At 49.3% G+C, this 27,897-nt stretch overlaps 1 protein-coding gene across 1 annotated transcript; it reads right to left on the bottom strand.

Moving 5' to 3' along the window:
* Window positions 1-3,029: 3,029 nt before the first annotated feature.
* Window positions 3,030-26,200, bottom strand: LOC119967567 (glutenin, high molecular weight subunit PW212-like). The gene is made up of 3 exons (XM_038800271.1): window positions 25,558-26,200; window positions 16,318-16,370; window positions 3,030-3,335 (listed from the first exon to the last, which is right to left on the bottom strand). Exons 1-3 carry the CDS (start codon window positions 26,095-26,097, stop codon window positions 3,233-3,235), a joined length of 696 nt encoding a protein of 231 aa, XP_038656199.1. The 5' UTR covers window positions 26,098-26,200; the 3' UTR covers window positions 3,030-3,232.
* Between the last annotated feature and the right edge of the window lie 1,697 nt (window positions 26,201-27,897).

Here is a 27,897-nt window from a genome sequence, read left to right as displayed (position 1 = left end):
TTGACTATAACATTTGTACATGAAATATCTATGCGCCAATTTCAGTTTAAATTCCTGATTTCTTAAATGTTCATTGAGAAAGAAATAAACACACAGTTTTGAAATCTCTTCCTTCATTCATCATAGAATCCATACAGTGCAGAAGGAGGCCATTTGGCCCATCGAGTCTGCACTGACCCTCTGAAAGAGCACCCAACTTAGGCTCACTCCCCCACTCTAACCCGCAACCTCACCTAATCTGCACATCCCTGGACACTAAGGGACAATTTTAGCATGGTCAATCCACCTAAAGCGTGCATCTTTGGACTGTGGGAGGAAACAGGAGCACCCAGAGGATACCTACGCAGACACGGGGACAACGTGCAAACTCCGTACAGTCGCCCAAATCTGGGTCCCTGATGCTGTAAAGCAGCAGTGCTCACCACTGTAGCACTGTGCTGCCCCAGGTAGACATCAGGTCATCAGATAGACAGTAGTAAGAAACATAATGCAATGCATTACTTATTTTTATAAGCTTAAGTCTGTGAGTTGGTTAATTAATACAATGTGTTTAAAAAGAGGTGTCAATGTGGTTGCATATTAGTGGATCTCCTGTGGTATTAGATAGATGGGAGTGGGGAGTGAATAGATTGGGCTTTCAATCCTGTCATGGATCTCCTACAATCTCATCTCCTGTAGATCATTGTAATGCTGAGTCACAAGCTGATAGCAAGAGCAGTCATCGTGCATTGGTGTGGAGATGCCGGCGTTGGACTGGGGTGAGCACAGTAAGAAGTCTTACAACACCAGGTTATAATCCAACAGGTTTGTTTCAAACACTAGCTTTCGGAGCACTGCTCTTTCCTCAGGTGAATGAAGAGGTATGTTCCAGAAACATATATATAGACAAATTCAAAGATGCCAGACAATGCTTAGAATACGAGCATTTGTAGGTAATCAAGTCTTTACAGATCCAGAGATAGGGGTAACCCCAGGTTAAAGAGGTGTGAATTGTCTCAAGCCAGGACAGTTGGTAGGATTTTGCACGACCAGGCCAGATGTTGGGGGATGAATGTAATGTGACATGAATCCCAGGTCCCGGTTGAGGCCGCACTCAAGTGTGCGGAACTTGGCTATAGGTTTCTGCTCAGTGATTCTGCGTTGTCGCGCGTCCTGAAGGCCGCCTTGGGGAACACTTACCCGGAGATCAGAGGCTGAATTCCCTTGACTGCTGAAGTGTTCCCCGACTGGAAGGGAACATTCCTGCCTGGTGATTGTCGCGCGATGTCCATTCATACGTTGTTGCAGCGTCTGCATTGTCTCGCCAATGTACCACGCTTCAGGACATCCTTTCCTGCAGCGTATCAGGTAGACAACGTTGGCCAAGTCTCATGGGTATGTACCGCGTACCTGGTGAGTGGTGTTCTCACGTGTAATGGTGGTATCCATGTCAATGATCTGGCATGTCTTGCAGAGATTGCCATGGCAGGGTTGTGTGGTGTTGTGGTCGCTGTTCTGAAGGCTGGGTAGTTTGCTGGGCAGTTCACCCGAGGAAGGAGCAGTGCTCCGAAAGCTAGTGTTTGAAACAAACCTGTTGGACTTTAACCTGGTGTTGTAAGACTTCTTATCATGCATTGGGACTAGAATGCAATGCTCTAGCTCAAGATGACAGTACGTCTCAACCCTCGTCACTCCTACAGGTTGCACAAAACCAGCTGGGCCGGACAGCCAGAAACCTTCTGTAGTCTTTAGCCCTGACCCCGTCTGGACTGAGCTCATAAGGGTTGACAACCATTTGGATCCATTTTGAATGGCAGTAACCTTGACCTCTCACATGGAAGAAACTGAGAATGCACCTTACAGGAACTCCAAAGTTATGAAATCTTTGTGTTTTGCAGTAACTGTTACCGTGCAATGTTGTAGTACATGAATAACAATGATCATCGTTGGGCAGATATAGATTTTTGGAGGGCATTAGGACTGGTAAAGGTCGCAATGCAGGGTTTGTGCAGGTACCCTCATTGGCAGGGTTCCCCTTCTATCTGTGAGGGTTGAGTGGTGTTCCCCTTGGCCATTGGAGCAATTCCGATATCCATTGGGAAGCCGGGGGGGGGGGTTCCTGACGGGGTCTTAAATTTAACTTTGAGATTGGAATGCCCTTTGCGGCAGCACAACAGAGCTGTTATATCAGGCGAGAAAGGGCATCTGTGAAGCCAGTGAGTTTCACACAGCTTTTCCCTCCTGAGCTAACACTGTAATTTGGGAAAATTGCACCTCCATGTGTCTGGTGCATGTTTATGAGAGGTGAGGGAGGACAGAGATGAAAGGGAAAGATAATTTCAGCTGTAAGTTATGTTCAGTTGTCTCTTTAGGGGCTGGTTTAGCACACTGGGCTAAATCGCTGGTTTTTAAAGCAGATCAAGGCCGGCCAGAGCACAGTTCAATTCCCGTACCAGCCTCCCCGAAAAGACGCCGGAATGTGGCGACTAGGGGCTTTTCACAGTAACTTCATTTGAAGCCTATTTGTGACAATAAGCGATTTTCATTTCATTTTTCTTAATCATCCTAAGTGCATACATTATTCTAACATAAAAACGACAAGCTTTTGAGAGGAATCAAATGGTCAAAGAAAGTGGTCATACCCACCAGTAACAGGAAGACTTTGCATTTCATCACCTGTTGTGGCCTAATTACTGATTAGCTCAATTGTGGCCCAATTGTAAATTATTCTGAAGTAAACATTGAGGTATGTTTATTGATGAAATTGCTTCTTTACCAAATGTTAAGACCACATTTTGAATCAAATATACTGTAGCATCTTCACCTGGCAACAGAAAACTTGCCCTTAACATTTGAAATATAAAATTTATTGGCTTTCTAATGCTGGGTAATTGCGTATACAAATCCTAAGCATCAACTGTGTTCATATATCGCTTTCAGTGGACTTGCCTCTGACTATTACTACTTGTCAATACATCCATTAAATTTGAAAATCCAGCTTCAGATTAACACTTATGAATTATTATTGTTAATATCCCTGTGAATGGGTATTCTTTATAATAATAATCTTTATTATTGTCACAAGCAGGCTTTCATTAACACTGCGATATAAATCATTTATTCTTTAAAACGTATATACAAGACAATTATATTACAATGAGCGTTGAATGCATCTAAAGTAATTCTTTTCACTTTGGTAAAGTGTGTGTATTCTGTCTAATGTGCCATGTTTCATTTCTGCTTTAATGTTTGGTTAGCTGTATTCTTTTATAATGCAGGCCATCAGTTCCTCTTCAGAATAATCATACAGAATTGGCGTGGAGTTCAGAGATGCATTCTTTCTATTAATATGCCACCTGAAAGAGAAGACGGTAACACATTTTTTCAATGTACTTCATTCATTTATCACCAGGAGAGTGTTTTGCTTCATGAAATTACAGAAAGTGCAGAAAGAAGATTAGTAATGGTTTTGCAATGGCACAAGATTTTATATTATGGACCAATTGGCCCGTGGGTAGGTTTACATACCAATCAAATTTTGGAGCTGTGTCGGCTAGTGAACGGAGTGAGGTGAGAGGAGGGCTGTGGACATTGGAGCCTGGTTAGCAGGTTTTGATGGGCCTATGAGGCAAGCGAGGGGTGGGGGGTGGGGGGATTGATTGATGCTGGGAGATGTTTTATCGAGAGGAAATGTAGGGGGGTTTTATGGGACGGGGGGGAAGGGATTCGATGTTAATAATGGATAGGGGCAGGTCAGGCTGATGGGGCAGGGCCCGGTGGTATGATAATGGTGGATAAGAAGGGGGGGGGGGGAGGTGAGAGACCCCCAGTTAGGATAGTCACGTGGAACGTGAAGGGGTTAGGAGGTCCGGTCAAGAGGTCAAGGGTGCTTGCGCATCTTAAAAGTTTGAAAGCCGATGTAGCAATGCTGCAGGAGACTCACACGAGGGTGAAGGACCAGGTGAGACTTAAAAAGGGCTGGGTTAGTCAGGTGTGTCACTCTGGATTTGACGGAAGGGCTCGAGGGATAGCGGTAATGGCCAACAAAAGGGTACGGTTCCAGGTGGAGAAGGTGGTGGCGGATCAGAGGGGTAGATACGAGTGGCGGGATTCTCCGACCCCCCGTTGGGTGGGAGAATTGCCAGGGGTCGGCGTGAATCCCCCCCCCCCCCCCCCCCCCCCCGCTGTTCTTTGCCAGTCCCACCGGCGTAAATTAGAGTAGGTCCCTTACCAGCGGGACCTGGTGGCGCAGGCGGACTCCGGGGTTCTTGGGGGGTCGCGGGGGGATCTGGCCCCGGGAGGTTCTCTCACGGCGGCTTGGCCCGCGGTCGGGGCCCACCGATCAGCGGGCGGGCCTGTGCCGTGGGGGCACTCTATTGTTTCACGCCGGATGCTGTGGTCTTCCGCCATTCCGGTGCGGAAGCGAATCCCTCTGCGCATGCAGGGGATGACGCCAGCACGCGCTGGCACTCCCGTGCATGCGCCAACCATCGCCTGCCGGCGGAGGCCCTTCGGCGCCAGTTGGCGAGGCGCCAAGCCCCGTTCCCGCCGGCTGGCGGGGTGCCAACCACTCCGGGGCGGGCCTAGCCCCTCTGCACCTTTGGGGCGGCCCAACGCAGGAGTGGTTCATTTCACTCCGTCCCACCGGGACCCCCCGCCCCGCTGGGTAGGGGAGGATCCCGCCCGTGATTGTGACAGGGGCGCTGGAGGGGAGGTTAGTGGCGCTGTTAAGTGTATAATGGTCCCAATTGGGACGATGTGGAATTCGCAAAGATGGTGTTTGGGGCCATCCCCGACTTGGACACACAAAAACTGATAGTCGGGGGGGGTCTGAAACGTGGTGCGGGAGCCAAGGTTGGACAGGTCACTGCTGCGCTCGCTGGTCCCATCAGGGGGGGGCTAGGCGCTGGCTGGGCTAATGGTGGAAATAGGAGGGGTGGACCCTTGCAGGTTACTGCACCCGAGGGAACGGGAATACTCTTTTTCTCAGCAGTCCATAGGGTATACTCGCGGATCGACTTTTTCGTGGTGGGGAAGGCTTTTTTGGCTGGGGTTAAGGGGTTGTAAAACTCGCCAATTGCAGTGTCAGATCATGCTCCGCATTGGGTGAATATGGTCCTGGAGAAGGGGATGGCACAGAGGCCGGGATGGAAATTCGATGTGGGACTTTTGGGGGACCAAGTATTCTGTGAGAAAATTGCAAAGGTAATTAAGGAATATGTAGGTTTCAACTGTATGGGTGAGGTGTCAAAAGCAGTTGTCTGGGAGGTTCCAAAGGCGATGGTGAGGGGTGAGGTGATTTTGTTCAAGGTCAGGGTGGACAAAGAAGAGAGGTTGGAGCGGCCGAGGGTAATAGATGAGATGTTGGAGGTAGATAGGAGTTATGCAGAAGATGGGGACCCAGCGAAGCTGGAAAAGAGGAAGGAACTACAGGCGAGCTTTGACTGGCTATCTGCCAGGAAGGCGGAGTGCCAACAGAGGCGAGCAAGGGGTGCAGTTTACGAACATGGAGATAAGGCTAGAGGGAAGCAGCGGCAAGGGAAATTGTTCAGGTGAGGGATAGGGCAGGGAAGTAGGTAGTGGCTCCGGATCTGATTAACAAGGTTTTTGAGGAATTTTACGAGGGGCTGTACAGGTCAGAGCCACATGGGGAGACCGGGAGATGCAGGAATTTCTAGATGGGTTGGAGTACCCGAGGTTAGGGGAGGGGGCAGGGCTACATTAGAAGAAGCGATAGTGGAGCAGGAGATAAAGGATGCGATTGGGAGGATGCAGTCGGGGAAGGTGGCAGGGCTGGATGGGTTTCCAGTGGAATATTATAAAAAATTCAAGGATAAGTTGGCACCCCTGATGGTGGGGATATTTGAAGAGGCGATAGGGAAGGGGGTGCTGCCACAAACCTTGCCATTCCGTCTCCGCAGGTACAACATTTCTAGTTTGGTGGGGAGAGTGAAAGCTGACCTGCGAGGTGGGATGGTCTCCCTCGGTCACTGGCGGGTTGGGTACAGGCGGTTAAAATGAACGTGCTGCCGCGATTTCTGTTTCTTTTTCAATGGCTGCCGATTTTCCTGCCAAAGGCTTTTTTCAGAGAGATTGAGGGAAGGATTACTTTGTTCATATGGGGCGGGAAGGTGGCCAGAGTTAGAAAGGTGCTGCTACAGAGGGGAAGGCAGGCAGGAGGTTTGGGTCTCCCGAACATCATGTATTATTACTGGGCGGCGAATGGGAGAAGGTGCAGAGCTGGGTCAGAGGGGTTGATTCCCAGTGGGTCAGAATGGAGGAGAATTTGTGCAGGGGGTTGGGACGATAGCCCCGGGGAAATACTCAGGGAGTCCGGTAATAATAGCTTCATTGAGAATTTGGAGGCAGTTTTGCCAACACTTCGAATTGGGGGCAGGGTCAAGGGAAATGCCGACCCGCGGGAACCACAGATTTGAGCCAGGAAGGTGGGATGGAAATTTTTGGAAATGGGAGGAGAAGGGGATTAAGACACTAAAAGATTTGTTTCTTAGGGGTCGGTCTGCAGGGCTGAAGGAGCTGGAAGTGAAGTATGGGCTGGAGCAGGGGGAAATGTTCAGATACATGCAGCTTTGAGATTTTGCCAGAAAGGAGATACAGAGCCTCCCGGAGGAGCCGGCCTCCACATTGCTGGAGGAGGTGCTGACAAGAGGGGGACTGGAGAAGGGAGTAGTGTCAGCAGTTTGCGGAGCTATTTTGGAAAAGGAGAAGGCATCACTGGAAGGGATCAAAGCAAAGTGGGAGGAAGATTTGGGAGAGGTTATAGAGGAGGAGGTCTGGTGTGAGGTGCTCCGGAGAGTGAATGCCTCCACCTCGTGCGAGAAGTTGGGGCTGATACAGCTGAAGGTGGTATACAGAGTATACCTCACGCAGGCGAGGATGAGCCGATTCTTTGAAGGAGTAGAAGATTTGTGTGAGCGTTGCGGGGTGGGGGCCGCTAATCACGTTCATATGTTTTGGTCCTGTCCAAAGCTAGAGGATTACTGGAAGGAGGTTTTTAGGGTAATTTCTAAAGTGGTGCACGTGAAACTGGACCGGGGCCCCCGGGTGGCCATCTTCAGGTTGTCGGACCAGGCAGGGTTGGAAACGGGTGCAGAGGCAGATATCATAGCCTTCGCCTCATTGATCACCCGAAGGTGGATCCTGCTGCGATAGAGAGCAACCTCTCCACCCTGTACCCTGGCGTGGCGGGGGGACCTGTTGGAATTCTTGACTCTTGAGAAGGTTAAGTTTGAACTGAGGGGAAGGATGGAGGGGTTTTACAATTCATGGGCATTATTCATCATGCACTTTCAAGAACTGAAAAACATCGAACATTAGTTGGGGGGGTGGGTGGGAGGGTTGGGGGGAGGCGGGAGGTGTGTGTTGATGGTGACTATGGGTGATTCCTGATTCCTTTTTGTCATTTGTTTGTGTGAACATGCGGGCTGATGTTTGGGGTTTGGTGGGAGGATGGGATTGTTGTTATTGATATGGGGATTGACATATTTGTTACTGATTATTGTTTATTGATGGTGGGTGTAAATTTGGGAGAAAAGGTGAAAAAGGAGAATAAAAAATATTTTAAAAATATTTTGGTGCTGTAGTTCAAGGAAAATTATTGTGTCCTGTTTTTCTGGGTTACCATGACAAAGCCAATAGAAATCTTTTTCTTTATAAATTTAGAGTGCCCAATTATTTTTTTCCAATTAAGGGGCAATTTAGTGTGCCCAATCCACCTGCCATGCCATCTTTTGGGGTTGTGGGGGTGTGAGACCCACGCAGACACAGGGAGAATTTGCAAACTCCACACAGACATTGACCTGGGGCCGGATCGAACCCGAGTCCTCGGCACCATGAGACAGCAGTGCTAACCACTGTGCCGCCCTGGCCAATAGGAATCTTAACACGGTCAACTCCTGCCATAATTGAAATAGGAATTTCTGAGCTCCCCAGAGGCGAATTTTGGGGGGGGGGGGAATCCCTCTCAGAATGTCACAAGTGAGGGTTTGCATGGCAATTGCCCAAGAAAGCAAACTCTCTCTGGCCAATTGCCCTGCACAGGGAACCATCCGAAAATGTGATTTAAATCGCAAACTTCATATTGTTCTGGCTGTTACACAAATAGTTACTCAGAAAAAGTTAGAAGAATTAAAACCTTTTCCAGACTTCCGGTGGCGGCTATGCCTTAACGGCCCTGTACCTGCTGGCTCTGCCACGGGGAAACATTTATCTGCCCAAAGATCCTGGTCGGACCTTTGAATCGGGTCAGAGTTCCCAATTCTCACTGGTGAAGGTGTCGGCAATGTTTTGTGCAGGTTCCGGAATGCACGCAGCAAAGAGCAATGGAGGAAAATAAGTGGCTGCCAGTAGACCGCGAGCCACTGGAAAGCACGGTTGAAGGCACGATGGCAGCAAGTCCGGAGTCAGCACTTCTGGCCCAATGCTCAATTGGTAGACTTTTTAACTGCTGAGTTCCAGAAACAGAGGTTGGAAATCTCTAAAGATCTGGTCAGGGCCATTGATCAGATTACGGTGGAAGTAGAGCAGTTCAGGGCGCGTCAGCCCAGAAAATGGGGGAACCCATTGCTGACCACGAGGACCAGCTGGCCGCAGGGGAAGCAGACCTTTCCTTCATAGCTGACAGCTTCAAAAAGTACGTGATAAGGTGGACGAGTTGGAGAATCGAGATCATCGGTAAAATATCTGGATAGTGGGTCTGCCGGTGGGCTCGCATCTCTCGGAATATGTAGTTTTCAGCCACAACACCCTTCACCCCCCCCCCCCCCGGAGATTGACCGCGCACACACAGCGTTGACGAGAAAGCCAAAGGTGGGGGTGAAGAACCAGGGGCGATGGTGGTGTGACTGCACCATTTCCTGGACAAGGATAACATTCTGAGGTGGGCCAGGCAGGCGAAGAAGAGCTCATGGGAGGGACGTGTAATCCGAATATGACCCAATTGGGGTACGGAACTGGCTAAACGGCTCTGAATTCAACAAACACAACTTGACAGCCCGGGGTGATTGGCTCAAGCGACAATATGGCTGATTATTCACTCGATTGGTAACTTGGAATATCCGGGGCATGAATGGACCTGTTAAAAAGTTGCACGTATTTGCTCATCTGAGGACGGACATGATGTTTTTCCAGGAGACTCATTTAAAGATACGACTGAGAAGGGGGTGGGTTGGTCAGGTTTACCACTCAGGACTTGATATGAAGATGAGGGGGGTGGATGTGTCAATAAGTAAGAGGATGTCTTAATGAAGAGGTTCATTGCTGATCCGAGTGTAAGATTTGCGTTGGTCAGTGGGTGGTTGGAGGGCTCCCCAGTGGTACTGTGCAATATACACGCCACCAATTGGTACGATGTGGATTTTGTGGGGCGGGTTCTGTCCCTGATCCCAGATCTGGATACGCACAGATTCATCCTAGAGGGGGACTTCAATAGGGTCCTGGACCCGGAGCTGGATCGCTCATGTCCCAGTTCCGGGAGGATATCGGAGATGGCTGGGGAGCTGTCCAGATTCATGCAGCTCATGGTGGGGGCTTGGATCCATGGTGCTTTGGGAGGCCTAGGACGAGAGAGTTTTCCTTCTTTTCACACGTTCACAAGTGTTATTCTCAGATAGATTTTTTAGTTTCAGGTAAGAGTGGCGGGGACAGAGTATTCGGGGATCATGGTGTGGGACCACGCTCCGCACTGGATGACCTGCGGGTGGAAAAGCCGACTCCCTGACGACCCCAGTGGAGAATGGACGCTGATCTCCTTGAGGATAAAGGAATATGTGAGAGGCTGGAAGGGGCCATTTGTAATTATATGAATCAGAACGACACGGTGGGGGGGGGGGGGGGGGGGGGGGGGTTCTCTGCCGGGGTGTTGTGGGAAGCACTGAAGGCTGCGGTTAGGGAAGAGCTCATCTCGATCCGGGTGCACAAACTAAGGGTGAAGTGAGGGGAACAAAAAGATTGATCGAGGCGATCTTAGCTGTCGATTGCAGTTACCTGGAATCACATGACGAGGTGCTGTTGAAGGAGCGGCAGAGGCTCCAGATGGAGTTTCATCTGGTCACCTCAGAGGAGTCGGTGAGAGAATTGCGCAGAGCTGGGGGTCTGTGAACGTATATGGAGAGAAGGCTGGCAGGATGCTCACACAACAACTGAGGAAGCAGACTAGGGAATTAGGTAGGCTTAGGAATTATGGGGGGGGGGGGGGGAAGGGTGGCAACAGACCCGCAGGGATTAATAACATTTTTGAATCCTTCTATCAGACTATACCAATTGGAACCGGCGCCAGGAGATGAACTGAGATGAAGATTCTTGGATGGGTTGGATTTTCCAAGGGTGAATCGAGCAAGGGTGCAGGGATTGGGAGCCCCAGTAGGTCTGCGGGAAGTGTTGGGATGTGTGAATTTGATGCAGTCAGGGAAGGCCCGGATCCAGACGGATTCCCAGCTGACTTTTATAAACACTTTGGCGCGTTGCTGGGTCCGTTAATGGTGCAGATGTACAATGAAATGCTGGCGAGGGGTGTGCTCCCCCCCCCCCCCCCCCCCCCCCCAACCCCACACACTGTCGCCGGCTTCCATTTCCCTCATCCAAAAAAAGGACAAAGATCCTGAGCAATGTGGATCTTATTGTCTGATTTCACTCCTAAATGTAGATGCAAAGCTTCTGGCTGAGATCTTGGTTACCTGTATCGAGGAGAGTCTGCTGGATGTGGTTGGAGAGGACCAAACCGGGTTTGTAAAAGGCAGATTGTTAGCGCCCAATATATGGAGGCTATTGGACGTAATCATGATGACCCCAGGAGGAAGCGAGGTGGAGGTTGTGGTGTCAATGGAGTTGAGAAGGCATTTGACCGAGTGGAATGGGTGTACGTGATTGACATTTTGGAGCGGTTTGGGTTTGGACAGGGATTTGTGGACTGGGTTGTTATATAAAGCATCAAAATCAAGCAACTCCACTAACGGGGTTAACTCTGAGTATTTAAGAAATAACTTTCACTATCTTGGGGATTCAGGTGGCATGGGACTGGGCCCAACTTCACAAGTTAAATCTGGCAAGTTTAATGGAGGAGATGAAAGAGGAGTTTAAACGATGGGACAGGTTGCCGCTGTCTCAGTCCAGGAGAGTCCAGACAATAAAGATGGCGACCCTGCCGAGGTTCCTTTTTGTCTTTCAGAAATTCCCAATCTTCATGCCCAATTCTTTTTTCAGAAAGGTCAATAGGCTTATTCTGGGCTTTGTGTGGGCGGGAGGTGGGGGGGGGGGGGGGGGGGGAGGATTCGCCGTATTGAAAGAGTTTGTCTGGAGAGGGGTAGGCAGGGTGGTGGTCTGGCTCTCCCTAATTTTCAGAGTTACTACTGGGCTGCCAAAATTGTCATGGTTCGGAAATGGGTGTTAGATCACGGTTTGGTGTGGTGTAGGGTGAAAGAGGCCTCGCGTAGGGAGACATCCTTAAGGGCATTGGCATCAGCTCTCTACCATTCTCACTGAGTAGGTACTCATCAAATCTAGTGGTAGCTTCCACTTTGAGGGTGTGGAATCAGTGCCGGCGGCATTATGGCCTGGAGGGCACATACATAGAACATAGAACAGTACAGCACAGAACAGGCCCTTCGGCCCTCGATGTTGTGCCGAACAATGATCACCCTACTTAAACCCACGTAACCTGTATACCCATAACCCAACAATCCCCCCATTAACCTTACACTACGGGCAATTTAGCATGGCCAATCCACCTAACCCGCACATCTTTGGACTGTGGGAGGAAACCGGAGCACCCGGAGGAAACCCACGCACACACGGGGAGGACGTGCAGACTCCACACAGACAGTGACCCAGCCGGGAATCGAACCTGGGACCCTGGAGCTGTGAAGCATTGATGCTAACCACCATGCTACCGTGAGGCCCCGATTTGTGGGAACCATAGATTTGTCCCAGCAAGATTGGATGCCAGGTTTAAGGAATGGGACTGTTTGGGGATCAAATGCTTTGAGGACCTCTTTCTGGGTGGGAAGTTTGGGGACCTAACTGAGCTGACAGAGGCTTACCAATTGCCCAGCGGTAATGGGTTCAGATACCTCCAGATAAGGGCCTTTTTGAGTAAAGACATGGGTTTGTTCCCAATGTTGCCGCCCTTGGGTCGACAGGCCAAGCTCCTCTCGGAGGATGATATTGAGGAAGGCAAGGTCTCCAATATGTACACTGCATTGGCCAGGAAAAAGGAAGTTTCGATGGTGGCAATGTTGCAAAAATGGGAGGAGGACTGGGAGGCATGATGAGAGGTTGGATTTGGGAAGAAGCACTTTGTAGGATTAATGAATCCTCGTTGTGTGCTAGTCTTATTCAGCTTTAAGTTGTATATAGAGCACATATGACGCCGGCAAAGTTGAGCCAATTCTTTCCAGAATGGCCGATCAGTGTGCACGATGTGCCAAGTCTCCTGCGAATCATGTCCATATGTTCTGGTCCTGTCCAAAATTGGTGGGGTTCTGGGAGGGAGTCACGGATGTATTATCTCAAGTGGTGGGAATGGTGGTCACGCTTTCTCCATGGGGAGCTATTTTTGGAGTGTCTGAGGATCCGGTCTGTTTTGGAGGGGAAGGAGGCCGATTGTTGTGGATTTTGCCTCCAAAGGAGAATTCTGCTAAACTGGCGGTCCTCAGATCCACCAAGTATTGGGTCATCGGTGCAGGATCTTGCTGAGATTCTTCATTTGGAGAGAATTAAGTTCACCATTAGTCCTATGGATGAGGGGTTCTTTGTGAGGTGGAAGCTGTTCATCGACTTTTTCAAGTAATATTAGAACGTCAGCGGTATGGGGGGGTGGGAAGTAGGGGGGTGACGGGGTACGGTAACTATTGTTTGTTATGTGTTGGGGGGTACTTTACTTTGTTCTGAAAAACATTTTGGGGGTGGCTGATGCATTTGTATATATGGGGTGTTTCATATGGGTTATATTGCTATAGTATTATATGCACTGTTAATATGTTATGGAGTGTTCAATATTGTTTTCTGTTATTGACTTCCTGTTTTTGTATTTTCTGGATATACCTTCAATAAATTATCTTAAAAAAAATTAAAACCTTTTCTAAACTTTGCTTAACTATTGTAAAGACCCCAGAATGACACCCCTACCAGACTCCCACCCCACATCCCCAATTCCCCAAGCAACTCCCCCATTCTCCAACTACCCCCCACCTCCACGGGACTCTCTCTGTATCCCAGTAACCATCACCCACATTATTCTCCTCATCTCCCTATGACTCCCCAGGGGATACCCCCTGATCCAACTGGACCAGCTCCCTCACAATCCATTCACATTTATCCACATTATAATGCATCTGCCAAAAATGTGCTCACTCACTAAACTTGTCTAAATCATCTTGAAGCCTCTTAACATCCTTGTCACCACTCACATTCCCACCAAGTATCGTGTCATCAGCAAACTTGGAAATATTCATTGATGTACATTGTCAAGAGTGGGGCCCAAGCACTGATCCCTGCGAACCCCACTAATCACCGCCTGCCACGTCAAAATGACCCATTTATTCCTACTCTGTTTCATGTCTGCTAACCAATTCTCACTTCATGCCAATATATTACGCCAAATCCATGTGCAATAATGTTGTTCACTGCCTCTTATGTGGGACTTTCTCAAAAGCTTTCTGAAAATCCAAATACACCTCATCCACTGGTTCACCCTTATCTATTCTACTAGTTACATCCTCTATCTATTCTAATAGTTACCCCTACTAGAACACTCCTCAGGACCTGTTGTTTTCCACGCCAGAATATTTAAAAAAAATAAGGTGAGGAAATTATAGATCCATTAATCATAATTTTCTGAAGCTGTCTGGATTCTAGAGTTATTTATTTTGCATTGAAAAATTGCAAAGATTGCCGAGCAATCAACTTAACATTAATTGTTTGGGAAGTCACTGAATCAATAATGAGAAACGGAATGGATAGCATAGATTTGTGAACTATAGGTCGTGCCTGGCTAATCATATTTACTGAGGAGGTCATATCTGATAGAAGGGGAATGTCTATGGGTGAAGACATTTGATATGTTTTTACATCAGTCCCTCCACCACTGATAAACCATGTGTACCATCTACAAGATGCACTGCAGTAACTTGCCAACGTTCCTTAGGCAGCACGTTCCAAACCCACGACCACTACCACCTAGAAGGACCACCACCTGGAGGTTCCCCTCCAAGTCTCACCACCCCGACTTGGAAATATATCGCTGTTCCTTCACTGTCGCTTGGTCAAAATTCTGGAATTCCCCTCCCTAACAGCACTGTGGATGTACCTACACCTCAGGGACTGCAGCAGTTCCATAAGGAAACTCACCACTACCTTCTGAAGGGCAGCTAAAGATGGGCAATAAATGCTGGCCGCACCAGCGACGCCCTCATCCTGTAAATGAATTTTTAAAAATATTGGCAGACTTTTGGAAAAAATGAGAGCACATGTAATTGGAGGTAATCTGGCAAATAATTGGATGGGAGCTAGGAGCCAGAGAAAGGGAATAAAATATTCAATTTCTGATTCACATGATGAAAAAAGTGAAGCTCCTCAGGTATCTGTACAGGGGCATCAATTGTTCACCATATAGATAAATGAAGAAGAGAGAGTTGCACATCCAAGTTTATAAATAATGCTAAGTTAGAGATATGATGAAATTTGTGAATGAGAGGAGGAAATTACAGAGGGATATGGACAGTGTAAGTGAGTGGGCAAAGCTGTAGCATATAGAGTTCAATGTGGGGACGTGTGGCATCATCAATTTTGGAACTATGAAACAAAATCAGATATATTTTCTGAACGGTGAAAGATGAGCTGTGGAGGAGCTAAGGGTTTGGGATTTCCATGTACACAAATCACTAAAAACTAGTGCATTGACGCAAATAGTAATCAAAAAGGCTTACAGAATATTGGTCTTTACCGCAAGGGAATTGTAATTGTAAAGTGAGGCAGATGCTTCAGTGAGAGTCAGCCTTGGTCAAACTCCATCTGTAGTACTGAATCAGGCTTTAGGCACTGAACCTCAAGAAATATATTGTGGCAGTTCAACGGTTAAGGATTTATGTATTTAAGATATTTAAACTAATTAAGGGTTTCACAAGGGTAGATAACAGGAAATGATTTCTTCTAGTGGAAAAATCCAGAACAAATAGGTTTAATTGTAAAATTAGAGTTGGGTCATTTAAGAATGAAATCAGGGAGCAAGAGGGCAGTGGAAATTTAGAATTCACTCTCCCCAAAAGGCCACGGATGTGAGGTTAATTGAAGTGTACAAGACCAAGATTGATAAAGGCATTTAGGTAAAGGCATCAAACAATATAGAACAAAGGCAGGTAAATGGAGTTGAAATATGCCTTAGCCATAATCTAATTAAATGACAGAAAAGGAGTGAGGGGGCTGAATGGCTCATTCCTGTTCCAATTATGCAAATATTTCCACAGGAGAAATGTTGCTTGTCACAAAACATGCAAGCTTATTTTGACTATGAATTATACAAAATTTCACAACATGTCAGAGGATACTTTCAGGAATCACTATATTGAGTGTATAACTGAGCATTCTATTAATACAAAATAATTAGAGAATTATTACAGTGCCAATTACAAGAAGAGACATTAAAGTATCATAATTTCTTCGTGTTAAGTGATTTACAACTCTTGCTGGAATATGGTGCACTCTATTTTGAAAAGTTTTTTTTTAAATCAGCTCTACGTGCTACATTTCAGCCAATATGTTAATGTTATGGCAATTAATTTATTTGTAGCTTGGAATATTTAAAATCGGTTCCATAGCATCAAGTACAACAAAGCACAGGCAAATTCCTCAATTAAGTTTCTTTTTTCCCCAAAATTTAGAGTATCCAATTCTTTTCTTTTCCAATTAAGGGGCAATTTAGCATGGCCAATCCACCTACCCTGCAGATATTTTGGTTTGTGGGGGGTGAGCCCCATGCAGACAATGTGCAAACTCCACACAGACAATGACCCGGGGCCGGGATCGAACCCGGGTCCTCAGCGCCATGAGGCAGCAGTGTTAACCACTGCGCTACTGAGCCTTCCTAATTAAGTTTCTTAATAAACTGCTTGTTTTAAAGTATGTCTATAGTTTGAGATCTGTGGAGATAAAAAAATAACTTTGATGGTTAGTGAGGTATTTGCTATTAACAGTGACTAAGGTAATTTGGAGGATATTGTGGAGAGAGACTTAATCCATGAATAAGGGGCAATTAAATAAGAATTTATTTAGCTTTCCAAGATCCCACTTGAGTACTACAGGCTGTCATATTTGAATTGGGCTTACCCATTGGCCAAGTTGTTATTTTCTATGTCCTGTGTACTGATAGTGAATAAATCCTGGAAAATTAAAAAAGAAATTACATATAAATTAGATAAAGTTTCTAAATATCAATTTGCACAATAATAATTTGCATTTACATAGTTTCTTTCACATCGCAAAAACATCTCAATGTACTTCACAGAGGCGCAAGGACAAAATGGACACAGAAAAATGTGACCAAAAAGTTGGTCACAGATGTAAGTTTTCGCAGGGTCTTAAAGGGGGAGAGCAAGGTGGAATTGTGATTGAGCCAAAGCCCCATTTTTCTGTGATGTAAAAGATTGTAACGGCATTACTTGGAGAAAAGCAGGAAAATATCCTCTCCAGTCTAGGCAAAATTCCTTTCTTAATGGCATCAGCAAAATGGGCTTATGCCTCCATTTTGACTTCTTCATTTGCTATTTGTGATTCTGTTCTATATACAAATTGGGTGCTATGTTTGCCTACAGAAGTGATTATTCAACTACAATGATATTAGTTCAGAATCCTTAGCGGTTCACAGGAACATTATCAAACAAAATAGGACTCCATGTCACACTGGGAGATATTGGGACAGACCAGTCAAAGAGGTAAATTTTGAGGATTATCTGAAAGCAGAAGAAGTGAATTCCAGAGATTCTGATCAGGGCAGCTGAAAGCAAATTGCAAATAGGGGATATGTAAGAGGCCAAAATTGGATGAGCGAAGAGATCTTGGAGGATTGTAGGGCTGGAGGAAAGTTGGGAGGGATTTGAAACGAAGGATGAGTATTTTAAAATCATGCAGTTGCTTAACCAGGAGCCAGCGTAAGTCAGCGGCATGATAGCAATGCAGCCTCACAGCGCCAGGGACCCAGGTTCGATTCCAGGTTTTGGATCGCTGTCTGTGGTGGAGTTTGCACTTTCTCCCCGTATCTGTGTGGGTTTCTTCTGGGTGCTCCGGTTTCCTCCCACAGTCTAAAGATGTGCAGGTAAGATAGATTGGCCATGCTAAATCGCCACTTAGTGTCCAAAGATGTATTGGTTAGGTGAGGTTACGGGGAGAGGGAAGGGGAATGGGCCTTTTGGAGAGTTGGTACATGCATGATGGACCGGTACGTGCATGATGGACCAAGTGGCTTCCTTCTACACTGCAGGGATTCTATGGCGCTCCAGGTAGATGGATGAAAGGCAGCAATCACCAGTATCCCTGGCTACCAGACAACTCAGAGAGCAGTTCACTGAACTAAACTTTACCTAATGCCATCCTGAGAGAAGACAGCAGGTGCATTTCTCAGTAAGTTCATTCTCCTGGGACAGTGCCTCAACACTCCTGCAGCTCTGCACAAGAACAGAGTGCAGAAGGTACATGATGGTCCAGAAACCCCTGTCAGCAATAGCCCCCCAAAGTCGAGACGGCCACTGTCAGAGTTGCCACGGCAGCTGCGAGAGCTGTCAGGAGACCTCCCATGATGGTGGGCCCCATTGTTAGAGTGATAGAACTGATTTCTCAGTCCATATTGGATGGAATGGTTGACAGATGTGATCCTGAAGTAAATAAGTAAAGCAATGTTATATGTTTAGTAAAATCAAAAGCAAGCCAATGCTTTTCATGTATCTGAGATAAAGGTACTGAATTCAAAAGAGCAGCCAACGGTGAAAAGTCAATGATACAAAGTGCACATCTACAATACACGGCTCACAGCATTTAACATAAGATTATGTGTGTATGACATTGAAACACACTTCAAGTTGGAGAAGAGTACTCTAAAGAGGTACAATCTCAGGACTATATAACAGCAGCAATTCAGTGGTAACTATAGGAGTAAGCATACATCATGCATAATTATTATTTTCACGAAGGTGGGGGGACAGAACACTTTCATAGAAAATGTAAAATTTTGGGCAATTTAATGGGTTTTGGAGTAGATTTCTAAATTATAACGTTTTGCACATGATGTGCATTTCCTGCACACATTTACCCTTTCTACCAATTATCCTAATTTTTCTGTCATGCTTTTTGTGTTAACACTTAATGAAAAATAATACATCACTGTTGCTATGGAAAACATCTTCGGTAGAATTCAGCTCCCCTGACACTCTGCAGTTGCTAGTCACTCGCCACTAAGCGCTCTAATGGCCTGCCTCTCAGGTCATGAAGTTATTTTGTTCATTATGTCCGGGTAAGTTTTGCTGCTTAAATGCAATAAAATGTACTTTCCTCCCTGCTACTCTGATTCTCTTCGGAGGGGCCGCTTCTCTTCCCTGCCTTTGGGCGCCTGCTTTTCCAATATCTCCCTCAATGATGCCTCTCTGGGCCCCAGCTCGAAAGTATTGCAGAACACTCCCAGTTTGTCTTGGGCACTTGAACCATGCCATCAGCATTCCAACTGTGCTCTATAATGGGTGGCATAGTAATGGGCAGCATGGTAACACAGAGGTTAATTTTTATCAAATAAATTTAGAGTACCCAATTCATTGTTTCCAATTAAGGGGCAATTTAGCGTGGCCAATCCACCTACCCTGCATATCTTTGGGTTGTGGGGGCGAAACCCACACAAACACGGGGAGAATGTGCAAACTCCACACTGACAGTGACCCAGGGCCGGGATGGAAACTGGGAACTCGGCGCCGTGAGATAGCAGTGCTAACCACTGCGCCACAGTGCTGCCCCCTAACACAGTGGTTAATAATAATAATCTTTATCGTCAAAGGTAGGCTTACATTAACACTGCAATTACGTTACTATGAAAATCCCCAAGGCGCCACATTCTGCCACCTGTTCGGGTACACAGGGAGAATTCAGAATGTCCAAACTACCTAACAGCCCGTCTTACACGACTAGTGGGAGGAAACCAGAGTACCCGGAGGAAACCCACACAGACACAGGGAGAACATGCAGACCTTGCACGGACAAGCAGGGAATCGAATCTGGGACCGTGGCGCTGTGAAGCAACAGTGCTAACCACTATGCTACACTGCCACCCTGGGAAGCACTGTTGCTTCACAGTGAAGAGTTCCAGGTTTGATTCCCGGTTTGGATCCCTGTCTGTGCGGAGTCTGCATGTTCTCCCTGTGTCTGCGTGGGATTGCTCCGGGTGCTCTAGTTTCCTCCCACAAGTTCCGAAAGACATGCTGTTAGGTAATTTGGACATTCTGAATTCTCCCTCTCTGTACCCGAACAGGTGCCGGAATGTGGCGACTTGGGGATTTTCACATAACTTCATTGCAATGTTAATAATGGCCTTGGTGCAGCAATGGTCAGTGTCCTGGATAAAGGCTCAGCACTCCGGTTCCCCCCAGAGACTCGCGCATCGAGTGCGGGCTACCTTAAAATGAAGGAATCTTCACAGCGTTCCAAAAAAATACTTCATTTTAACTCTCTTGACGCCGACTTAAAGACAAGCCTATCTGACGTTGCAATCGCCAGTGCATGCTCGGTTTACCCCATTAGACGCCCCTGTCACCACCTCCCAATGGCCGGGTTGCTGCCACTGAGAATACCATCGGCTGTAGTTCTCGGTGCCAACCGGACTGGAGAGGTTGCAGTGGGCGCTGGAGCTGGGCGGTGGGCTCAGTGTGGAGATGGAAGGCCCTGGCTCGATGCAGGTGGGAGGCCTGGGATGGGGGGTAGGAGGGGTTCTGGCTGCTGTTCCCTCCCTCAGCACTGCGAGAAGCTGCTCTCTGGGTTCAGTGTGAGGGGGCCCGGGGTAAGGGAGTTCGCAGTTTCCCAGGTCAGATATGTGTGTGGGATACAGTATGTGGGAGGTCAAACTTCATTCATTCATTTGTGCTGTGTTGGTGCTTCATCCTGAGCTGTTGGCAGCTTTTGTCAGTGGTTGTTTGCCAGTGTCTTCCACTCACAGGGGCCAGGGTGAGGAGGCAGGCGCCAAGACCACTTCAGCTAGAGGTGGAATTGAATCTGCATTGTCAGCAATGTTCTGAGCCACACGCTAACCAGCTGAACTAACCATCAGTGTATTAACATCATGTGGATTGTATTATTAATAAAGGAACTGAAACTGTGTATGGGCGGAAAGTGCGCCCTCTGCAGTTGTGATGTCACCAAATGGCACAGCACTCCTGTTCACACACCAGGGCTGGGATTCTCCGGTATCGCGGCCAAGTTCTGACGCCAGCGCGACCCGATCAAAAGTGCGCATATTCTGAGCCATGGAAGGGGCCAGCACAGGCAGCCCGGTACGGCGTCACAGACGCGCGTGGCGTAATTGACGCTGCATCGCTCTGAAATAGACGCCACCCGCACAGACACAGGCCAACGCGGGAAGATGGCCGCCCGCCGCGCAGCGCCGAGGTTCCAGGACCATGATATGGAGATGCTCCTGATAGCCGTGGAGCAAAGGAGGTATGCCCTGTACCCCGGACACGGCTGCAGGGTCACAGCCAACACCGCCCGGCGCCTGTGGAGGAAGGGGGGGGGGGAGAAGTACCCTAGGCACAACAGCCATGACAGGCAGCCAGTGCCACAAGAAGCTCAACGACCTAGTCAGGGCAGCCAGGGTGAGTACCCCCCACTGTGTCCATGGCACCAACCCTTCAACCCCCCCCCCCCCGCATGGGGAGGGGGCATTGCAACCCTAGCTGAGACCCACATGGCTGCACCCAACCATGCAAGCTGCATTGGCAGGATGGCCTGTGAACCTATGCCAACATACACCCAACCGCTGGGCTGCAATTATATGCCCCCCTAACACTGTTTTTAAAAAATAAATTTAGAGTACCCAATTCATTTTTTCCGATTAAGGGACAATTTAGTGTGTTCAATCCACCCACCCTGCACATATTTGGGTTGTGGGGGTGAAACCCACGCAGACACGGGGAGAATGTGCAAACTCCACACGGACAGTGACCCAAGGCTGGGATCGAACCTGGGAGCTTGGTGCCGTGAGACTGCTGTGCTAACCACTGCGCCACCGTGCTGCCCTCCCCCTAACACTGTTGATCTTTTTGTGCCCCCCCCAAGGAAAAGCACACCCATAACGACCGGTTGCGTGAGAGGACCGGAGGGGGTCCACCTGAATTGCGCCCCCTCACCGTGCTTGAACAGAGGGCCCTGGACCTCGCAGGCGGACCTGAGGACTGGGAGGCTGCGGATGCCAAGATCGGGGGCTCACCACCAAGTGAGACCCTCCCCCCCAACCCCTTCTCCACCCACCTCCCATCCCCCCTCCTCTCATCCCCATCCCCCCCTCCACCCATCCCCCCTCCCCCTCCCCATCCCCCCTCCTCCCACCACCCCTTCCCCCACCTCCTCCCACCACCCCCTCAGCCCCGTCTGCATGTCTAACCAAGCAAGGTCTATTGTGTCTTGCAGGACCACACGCCGATCGACCCGTCCCAGCGGATGCAGAGTACTCAACTCGGGGCTGGTTTAGCTCACTGAGCTAAATTGCTGGCTTTGAAAGCATACCAAGCAGGCCAGCAGCACGGTTCGATTCTTGTACCAGCCTCCCCGGACAGGCGCCGGAAGGTGGCGACTAGGGGCTTTTCACAGTAACTTCATTGAAGCCTACTAGTGACAATAAGCAATTTTATTTCATTTCATTTTCATTTCAAAGCCGGTGTGAGGGCAACAAGCAGGGACCGACCCGGGCCATCAGGCAGAGCCCGCCCCCATCCAGAGCCAGGGTGGCCATGCCCTAGGGACTCATCCAGCGACGGGGTGGGCAGCCACACTAACAGCGCCCCCGTCCCAGTCAACTCACGACACCACAACATAGGGGACGGAGACACAGGGACAGATGGGCGGGGCACCATTGCACAGGGGACCTACACCGATGGCACGGACACACAGGCAACACAAACCGGGGTGAGGGTGGTGGTGGCGCCGTACTGTGCCACACCCCCTCCGAGTCTGTGAACCGTACGGCTATCAACTCCTCCCATGTCCGGTGGCCCAACCGGTATAGTTGGGCAGCCTCCTGTCCCTGTCCAGCCCGTATGTCCCATACATTGCCCCCCCTCTAGATCCTCCTCATCTGGAGAGCCGAGCCCTTCATCGTGATCCGCCCCCTCCTCCTCCTCTGCCTCCAGCACATCGCCCATCTGCTGGGCTATATTATGCAGGACGCAGCAGACCACAACGATGCGGCTGACCCGCTCCGACGGGTACTGGAGGGCCCCTGAAGCGCATCTTCAGCAGCCCAAAGCATCTCTCGACCACATCCCTGGTCGCACAATGGCATCATTGTAGCGGGTCTCCGCCTCAGTCCGTGGCCTCCATATATGCATCATCAGTCACGCCCTCAATGGGTAACCCCTGTCACCTAGCAACCAGCCCCGCAGCCAGGGAATGTCCCTCGAACATACCGGGGATGAACGATTGCGCCAATATGAACGAGTCATGCACACTGCCCGGATACCGGGCGCAGATGTGCAGGATCCTCATCCGGTGGTCATAGACCACCTGCATGTTCATGGAATAGGTCCCCTTCCTATTCATTAACATGGCCCTGTTATCCGCTGATGGCTGCATCGCGACGTGGACCCCATTGATTACCCCCTGGACTATGGGAATCCAGGCAACCGCGGCAAAGCCCGCTTGTCGGGCATCCTGGTGGGCACGGTCAACAGGGAACTGAATGTAGTGGGCTGCGATGTCGTACAGGGCGTCGGTCACTGCGCGGATGCACCTGTGCACCAATGCCTGGGAATGCCGGACAGGTCCCTACTCGGCGACTGGAACGACTCGTCGTGAAGAGGTTCAGGGCGACCGTCACCTTGACGACCACCGGGAGAGGGCGTCCACCCTCAGTCCCACCCGCTGCCAGGAATGCCATCAGGTCTCCTGGCTCATCCGGAGTCTCCTCCTGCCTTTGGCCTCTCTCCACAGGTGCAGACACACTTGGTGAGTCTTCCCAGCAATTTTCTGTTTTTATTTCAGCTTTCCAGCATCCGCAGTATTTATTTACCTGTTCGCCCATTTGAGGGCAGATGGTGGAAAATTGGATGGATGAGAGTGTGTGTGTGACTGTGTGAGTATCAGGGCCGGCTCAAGGCACCGGCAACTCGGGCAGTCGCCCGGGGCGCCATGTGCTAGGGGGCGCCAGACTCGGGTCCCGCGCATGCGCAGTTGGGCCGGTGCCAACCAGCGCATGCGCGGTGGCCGCCCTCCCCCAGGGCGGCCCCCCGCTCGGTCCGCTCCCCCCCGCCCCACCCCCCTCGGGTCCACCCCCCCCCGCCCCCCCGCTCGATCCGCTCCCCCCCCCCCCACCCCCCCCCCTCGGGTCCACCCCCCCCGCTCGGTCCGCCCCTCCCCTCGGCCCCGCCCCCTCTCGGCCCCACCCCCTCTCGGCCCCGCCCCCCTCCCCCTCTCGGCCCCGCCCCCCTCTCGGCCCCCCCCCCCCAAGGGCGCCGAAGTTCAGCTTGCCCGGGGCGCCAGCAACCCTAGGGCCGGCGCTGGTGAGTATAACCGATGCCCAACCAACTTTCTCACTACCATCCAGCCATGAGTCAGACATTGTCTAAAACAGCGGGAAACCCTGCCCTGTTGTTTAATCACAGCTCCAGGGTGCCGGGTTCGATTCCTGACTTGGGTCACTGTCTGTGCGGAATCTACACGTTCTCCGTGTCTGCGTGGGTTTCCTCCGGGTGCTCCTGTTTCCTCCCACAAGTCCCGAAAGACGTGCTTGTTGGGTGAATCGGACATTCTGAATTCTCCCTCTGTGTACCCGAACAGGCACCGGAATGTGGCGACTAGGGGCTTTTCACAGTAACTTCATTACAGTGTTAATGTAAGCCTACATGTGACACTCACCCGATGAAGGCGCTGCTGAAAGCTAGTGATTCCAAACAAACCTGTTGGACTTTAACCTGGTGTTGTCAGACTTCTTACTCTGCCCTCCCCAGTCCAACATTGGCATTTCCACATTGTGACAATAAAGATTATTGTTACAAAACACATGGTGATGCTGACACTTAGCAAGTCCACTTACTGCTATACTGCTATGGAATACTGCTATTCCAAAGGATTACAGAACGGTTGATAGAAAAAGATTTGTCGAGGTGAATGTTGGGGAGGGGCAGCGCTTTACTGGCCCCTGCCAGTATTTGGCGGCTCAACGTTACACAAAATACCCCTTGTAGTGAGAAGCACCTACTTCAATAAACACAAATCGAGCCAACTCTGTACCAGCACCACCATCACTTCACTCCCCTTTACCATACTGCCTGCTCCGTTGATACACAGTTTGAATTATAGTTTTTCCCAGTGTTTTGCCACACAACAGGAGCCAGGTGGGATGTGATTTGCTTTCAGGCCTTGATGCTCAACAACACCATAGGCTCCCTTGGGTGCAGAATGGCCCATCGAATCTGCACACGTTCTGAAGGAGCACCCTACCTAGGCCCGCCCCGCCCTACCCCTGTAACCCCATAACCCCGCCTAACTTCTGATCACTAAGGAGCAATTTAACATGGCCAATCCTCCGAACAGTGATTTGATTTAGACTGTGGGAGGAAACCGGAGCACCCGGAGGAAATCCAAGCAGACACGGGGAGAACATTCACTCCGCATGGTTATAAGGAGGGCGGCAACATCTTTCTTCATGGAAGGATATCCCGGGTGGAATAATGTGGAAATTCGCTGCCCAATATATAAACGCGTTGTCGAATCGAGTAAACTGAATAGTTTCAGCGGGAATAGTAAACGGAAGGTAAGTAAAGGATTGCAAGAGAAACATGACATGGGGCTGAAGACCTTTAATGATTTAACCCGTTCCTGACCAGCTAAATGCTTTGTTGATATAAAATCAGAAACAATCAAAAAACAACCAGAAACAATCTTCAACTTGCAGTTAACGGACTTTCAGAGTTTGGAAGATAGCTCCTGGCTCCACCCCCTTTTCCTGGTTACTGATATGCAACAAATTAAATCTCTCAGTTTGCTGTGAGAATAAAAGGGGACATTTCATCGGTAGAGTGTACTCCAGATTCGCTCTGCTTTAATTTTAATTGAACCATAAAATTTGACTTGAACCAGAACACTGACTTAGATATTTTGACATATTGAAATTCTAATAAAACAATGAAATAATTAAGATCCTAACTGTTGAGTTTTTTAATCCACCATGAAATAAAACGTGTTCTGCAGTCTGTTCCCACTAAGCGATATTCAAATGAAATTGTGCGGTAGGTGAGTCGCTGGGTTACTGATTTGGTTGAAATATTTCTGCTCAGTGTTCAGTCTGTCAGTTTCTTGTTTGTAAGTAACAGAATGTGAACTCACGTGTGGGAGGTTTTGCTGCTGCTTCCTGTGGTTGGTGTGAGGTTTGGGGGGACTCAGTGCAGGAGTTTGGGTTTGAGTTGCTCCTTCCCTTTCTCCTTGTTGACTGTGACCCGGCTGTGCTGGGATTTGCTGGGAGCCCAGCAGCGGCTCGGATTGCTTCCCCACCATCTGGATGTGAGGAGTGGAGTTAAAGGCCGGTTGGCTGCAGGGGGTTGTGTGGACGTTTGGTGGCTGCAAGGGGCCAGGCTCCCCTCTCCAGTCCGGGCATTCCTCCAGCGCCCTCTCCAGCTCCTGCTCGATGCTCCCGTCCTCGGCAGGAGTTTGCAGACGGCTCTCCCTCCTGGATCCAGGGTCATGCTGCCAACGTCCACCCTCCCTCCTCTCGGTGCCTCCTGCTGTCTGCTGCCCTCCGCCACTCTGACCACCCTGCCCTGCTGCCTGTCTGTCTCCCCGGTCCTCTGTGGCACTGTGCCCTCTGCACTCACCTGCCTCCGGCTCTCCCACTGAAATCTTTCTCCATTTACTCCAGCCGCCTCCCATACTTGTCCCCTTCTCCCGGGGCTACTCTCCCACTTGGTGCACCACCCCGTTGCCCACCAGTCACTTCCTTCTCCAGCAAGTCACTCCCTCCTTGTCTGGCTCCCCTCCCTCTCTCCCTCCTCCTATGGCTCCCCTCCCTCCCTCCCTGACTTCTCACCGGGGGGCGGGGGGGGGGGGGGGGTCAGAACCTGCTCACACACCGAATGATCACCAGCCCAGTCTCTCTGCCCCAATACTCAGGGTGGAGGCTGACTCGCCTCCCCCTGTGCTTTGATGGGTTCTGGGCTGGGGGAGAATCCAGTGCTCCATCCGCAGACTATGCCACATGTGGGCAAGGTGGTGCTGGGTGGGTTGTTTGGACAGTTTGTCCGCTCCCCCCACCCACCCCGACTCCCAATGAAGTGATTTCCAGCGCCTCCCGAATCAGGAATCGCTTTCAAGCTGTGGCCCAATCGCCACGGTGATGTTTAACACTCCCGAATGATCACCGCACTTATATTTTCCGAGTATCAACCTCTTCACTTTCTGTCAAGGATCCCAGACCTACGGTGAATTTCCATCAGGATTTGTGATTCAGATGAAATTCCTGAAGCTGTTTTTGAGCAAGTCTGTCCATTGGAGGTGTTCCCGTCCTAACAAGCGGGACTAGTCCATGTTGCGGCAGGTGGGTGGGTCCACACTTTCATGCTTCACCGTTCAACCCAAGTGAGATATTTATACTTCAATGAAGGTGCTTTAGTCAAACCGGGCTCATGTAGAGTTATTAAGATGCCCCCCGCAGATTTGCTCACAGTAAGTTAGCACTGTGGGGAGGCGGTGGGATTGTGGTATCGTCGTTGGAGGAGTAATCCAGAGACCACAGCAGTTGATGGAATTTGAACTCTATAAAATTTATGGAATTAAAAAGTCTAATGAAATGAAAAATGAAAATCGCTTATTGTCACGAGTAGGCTTCAATTAAGTTATTGTGAATGATGACTATGAAATCATTGTCGATTGTCGGAAAAACCCATCTGGTTCACTAATGTCCCTTTAGCGAAGGAAATCTGCCATCCTTACCTGGTCTGGCTCACATGAATGGGCAGCATGGTAGCACAGTGGTTAGCACTGTTGCTTCACAACGCCAGGGTGCCAGGTTCGATTCCCTGCTTGGGGTCACTTGGGGTGTGGAGTTTGCACGTTCTCTATGTGTCTATGTGGGTTTCCTCCGGGTGCTCCGGTTTCCTCCCACAAGTCCCGACAGAAATGCTGTTAGGTGTATTGGATATTCTGAATTCTCTCTCTGTGTACCCGAACAGGCGCCAGAATGTGGTGACTCGGGGATTTTCACAGTAACTTCATTGCAGTGTTACTATATGCCTACTTGTGACAAAACCACGATGTGGAGGTGCCGGCGTTGGACTGGGGTGAGCACAGTAGGACGTCTTACAACACCAGGTTAAAGTCCAACAGGTTTGTTTCAAGCACTAGCTTTCGGAGCACTCACCTGAGGAAGGAGCAGTGCTCCGAAAGCTAGTGTTTGAAACAAACCTATTGGACTTTAACCTGGTGTTGTAAGACTTCTTACTGTGACAATAAAAGATTAGTAATATTATGTGAATCCAGCAATGTGGTCCAACAGCAATGTGGTTGATTCTTAACTGCCACCTCAAGGATAATTAGGGATGGGCAATAAATGCTGGTTGAGCCTGCGATGCCCACATCCCATAAACAAATTTTTTAAATGTTGATAAATGATGAGTTGAGCAACCATCAAAATTAACCCTTTTGGTCGGGTTCAAACCCCTGTCAAATCCTATG

Source organism: Scyliorhinus canicula, chromosome 6, assembly GCF_902713615.1.
Source record: "Scyliorhinus canicula chromosome 6, sScyCan1.1, whole genome shotgun sequence".
Lineage (NCBI taxonomy): Eukaryota > Metazoa > Chordata > Chondrichthyes > Carcharhiniformes > Scyliorhinidae > Scyliorhinus > Scyliorhinus canicula.
This window is presented reverse-complemented; position numbering and strand designations above follow the sequence as displayed.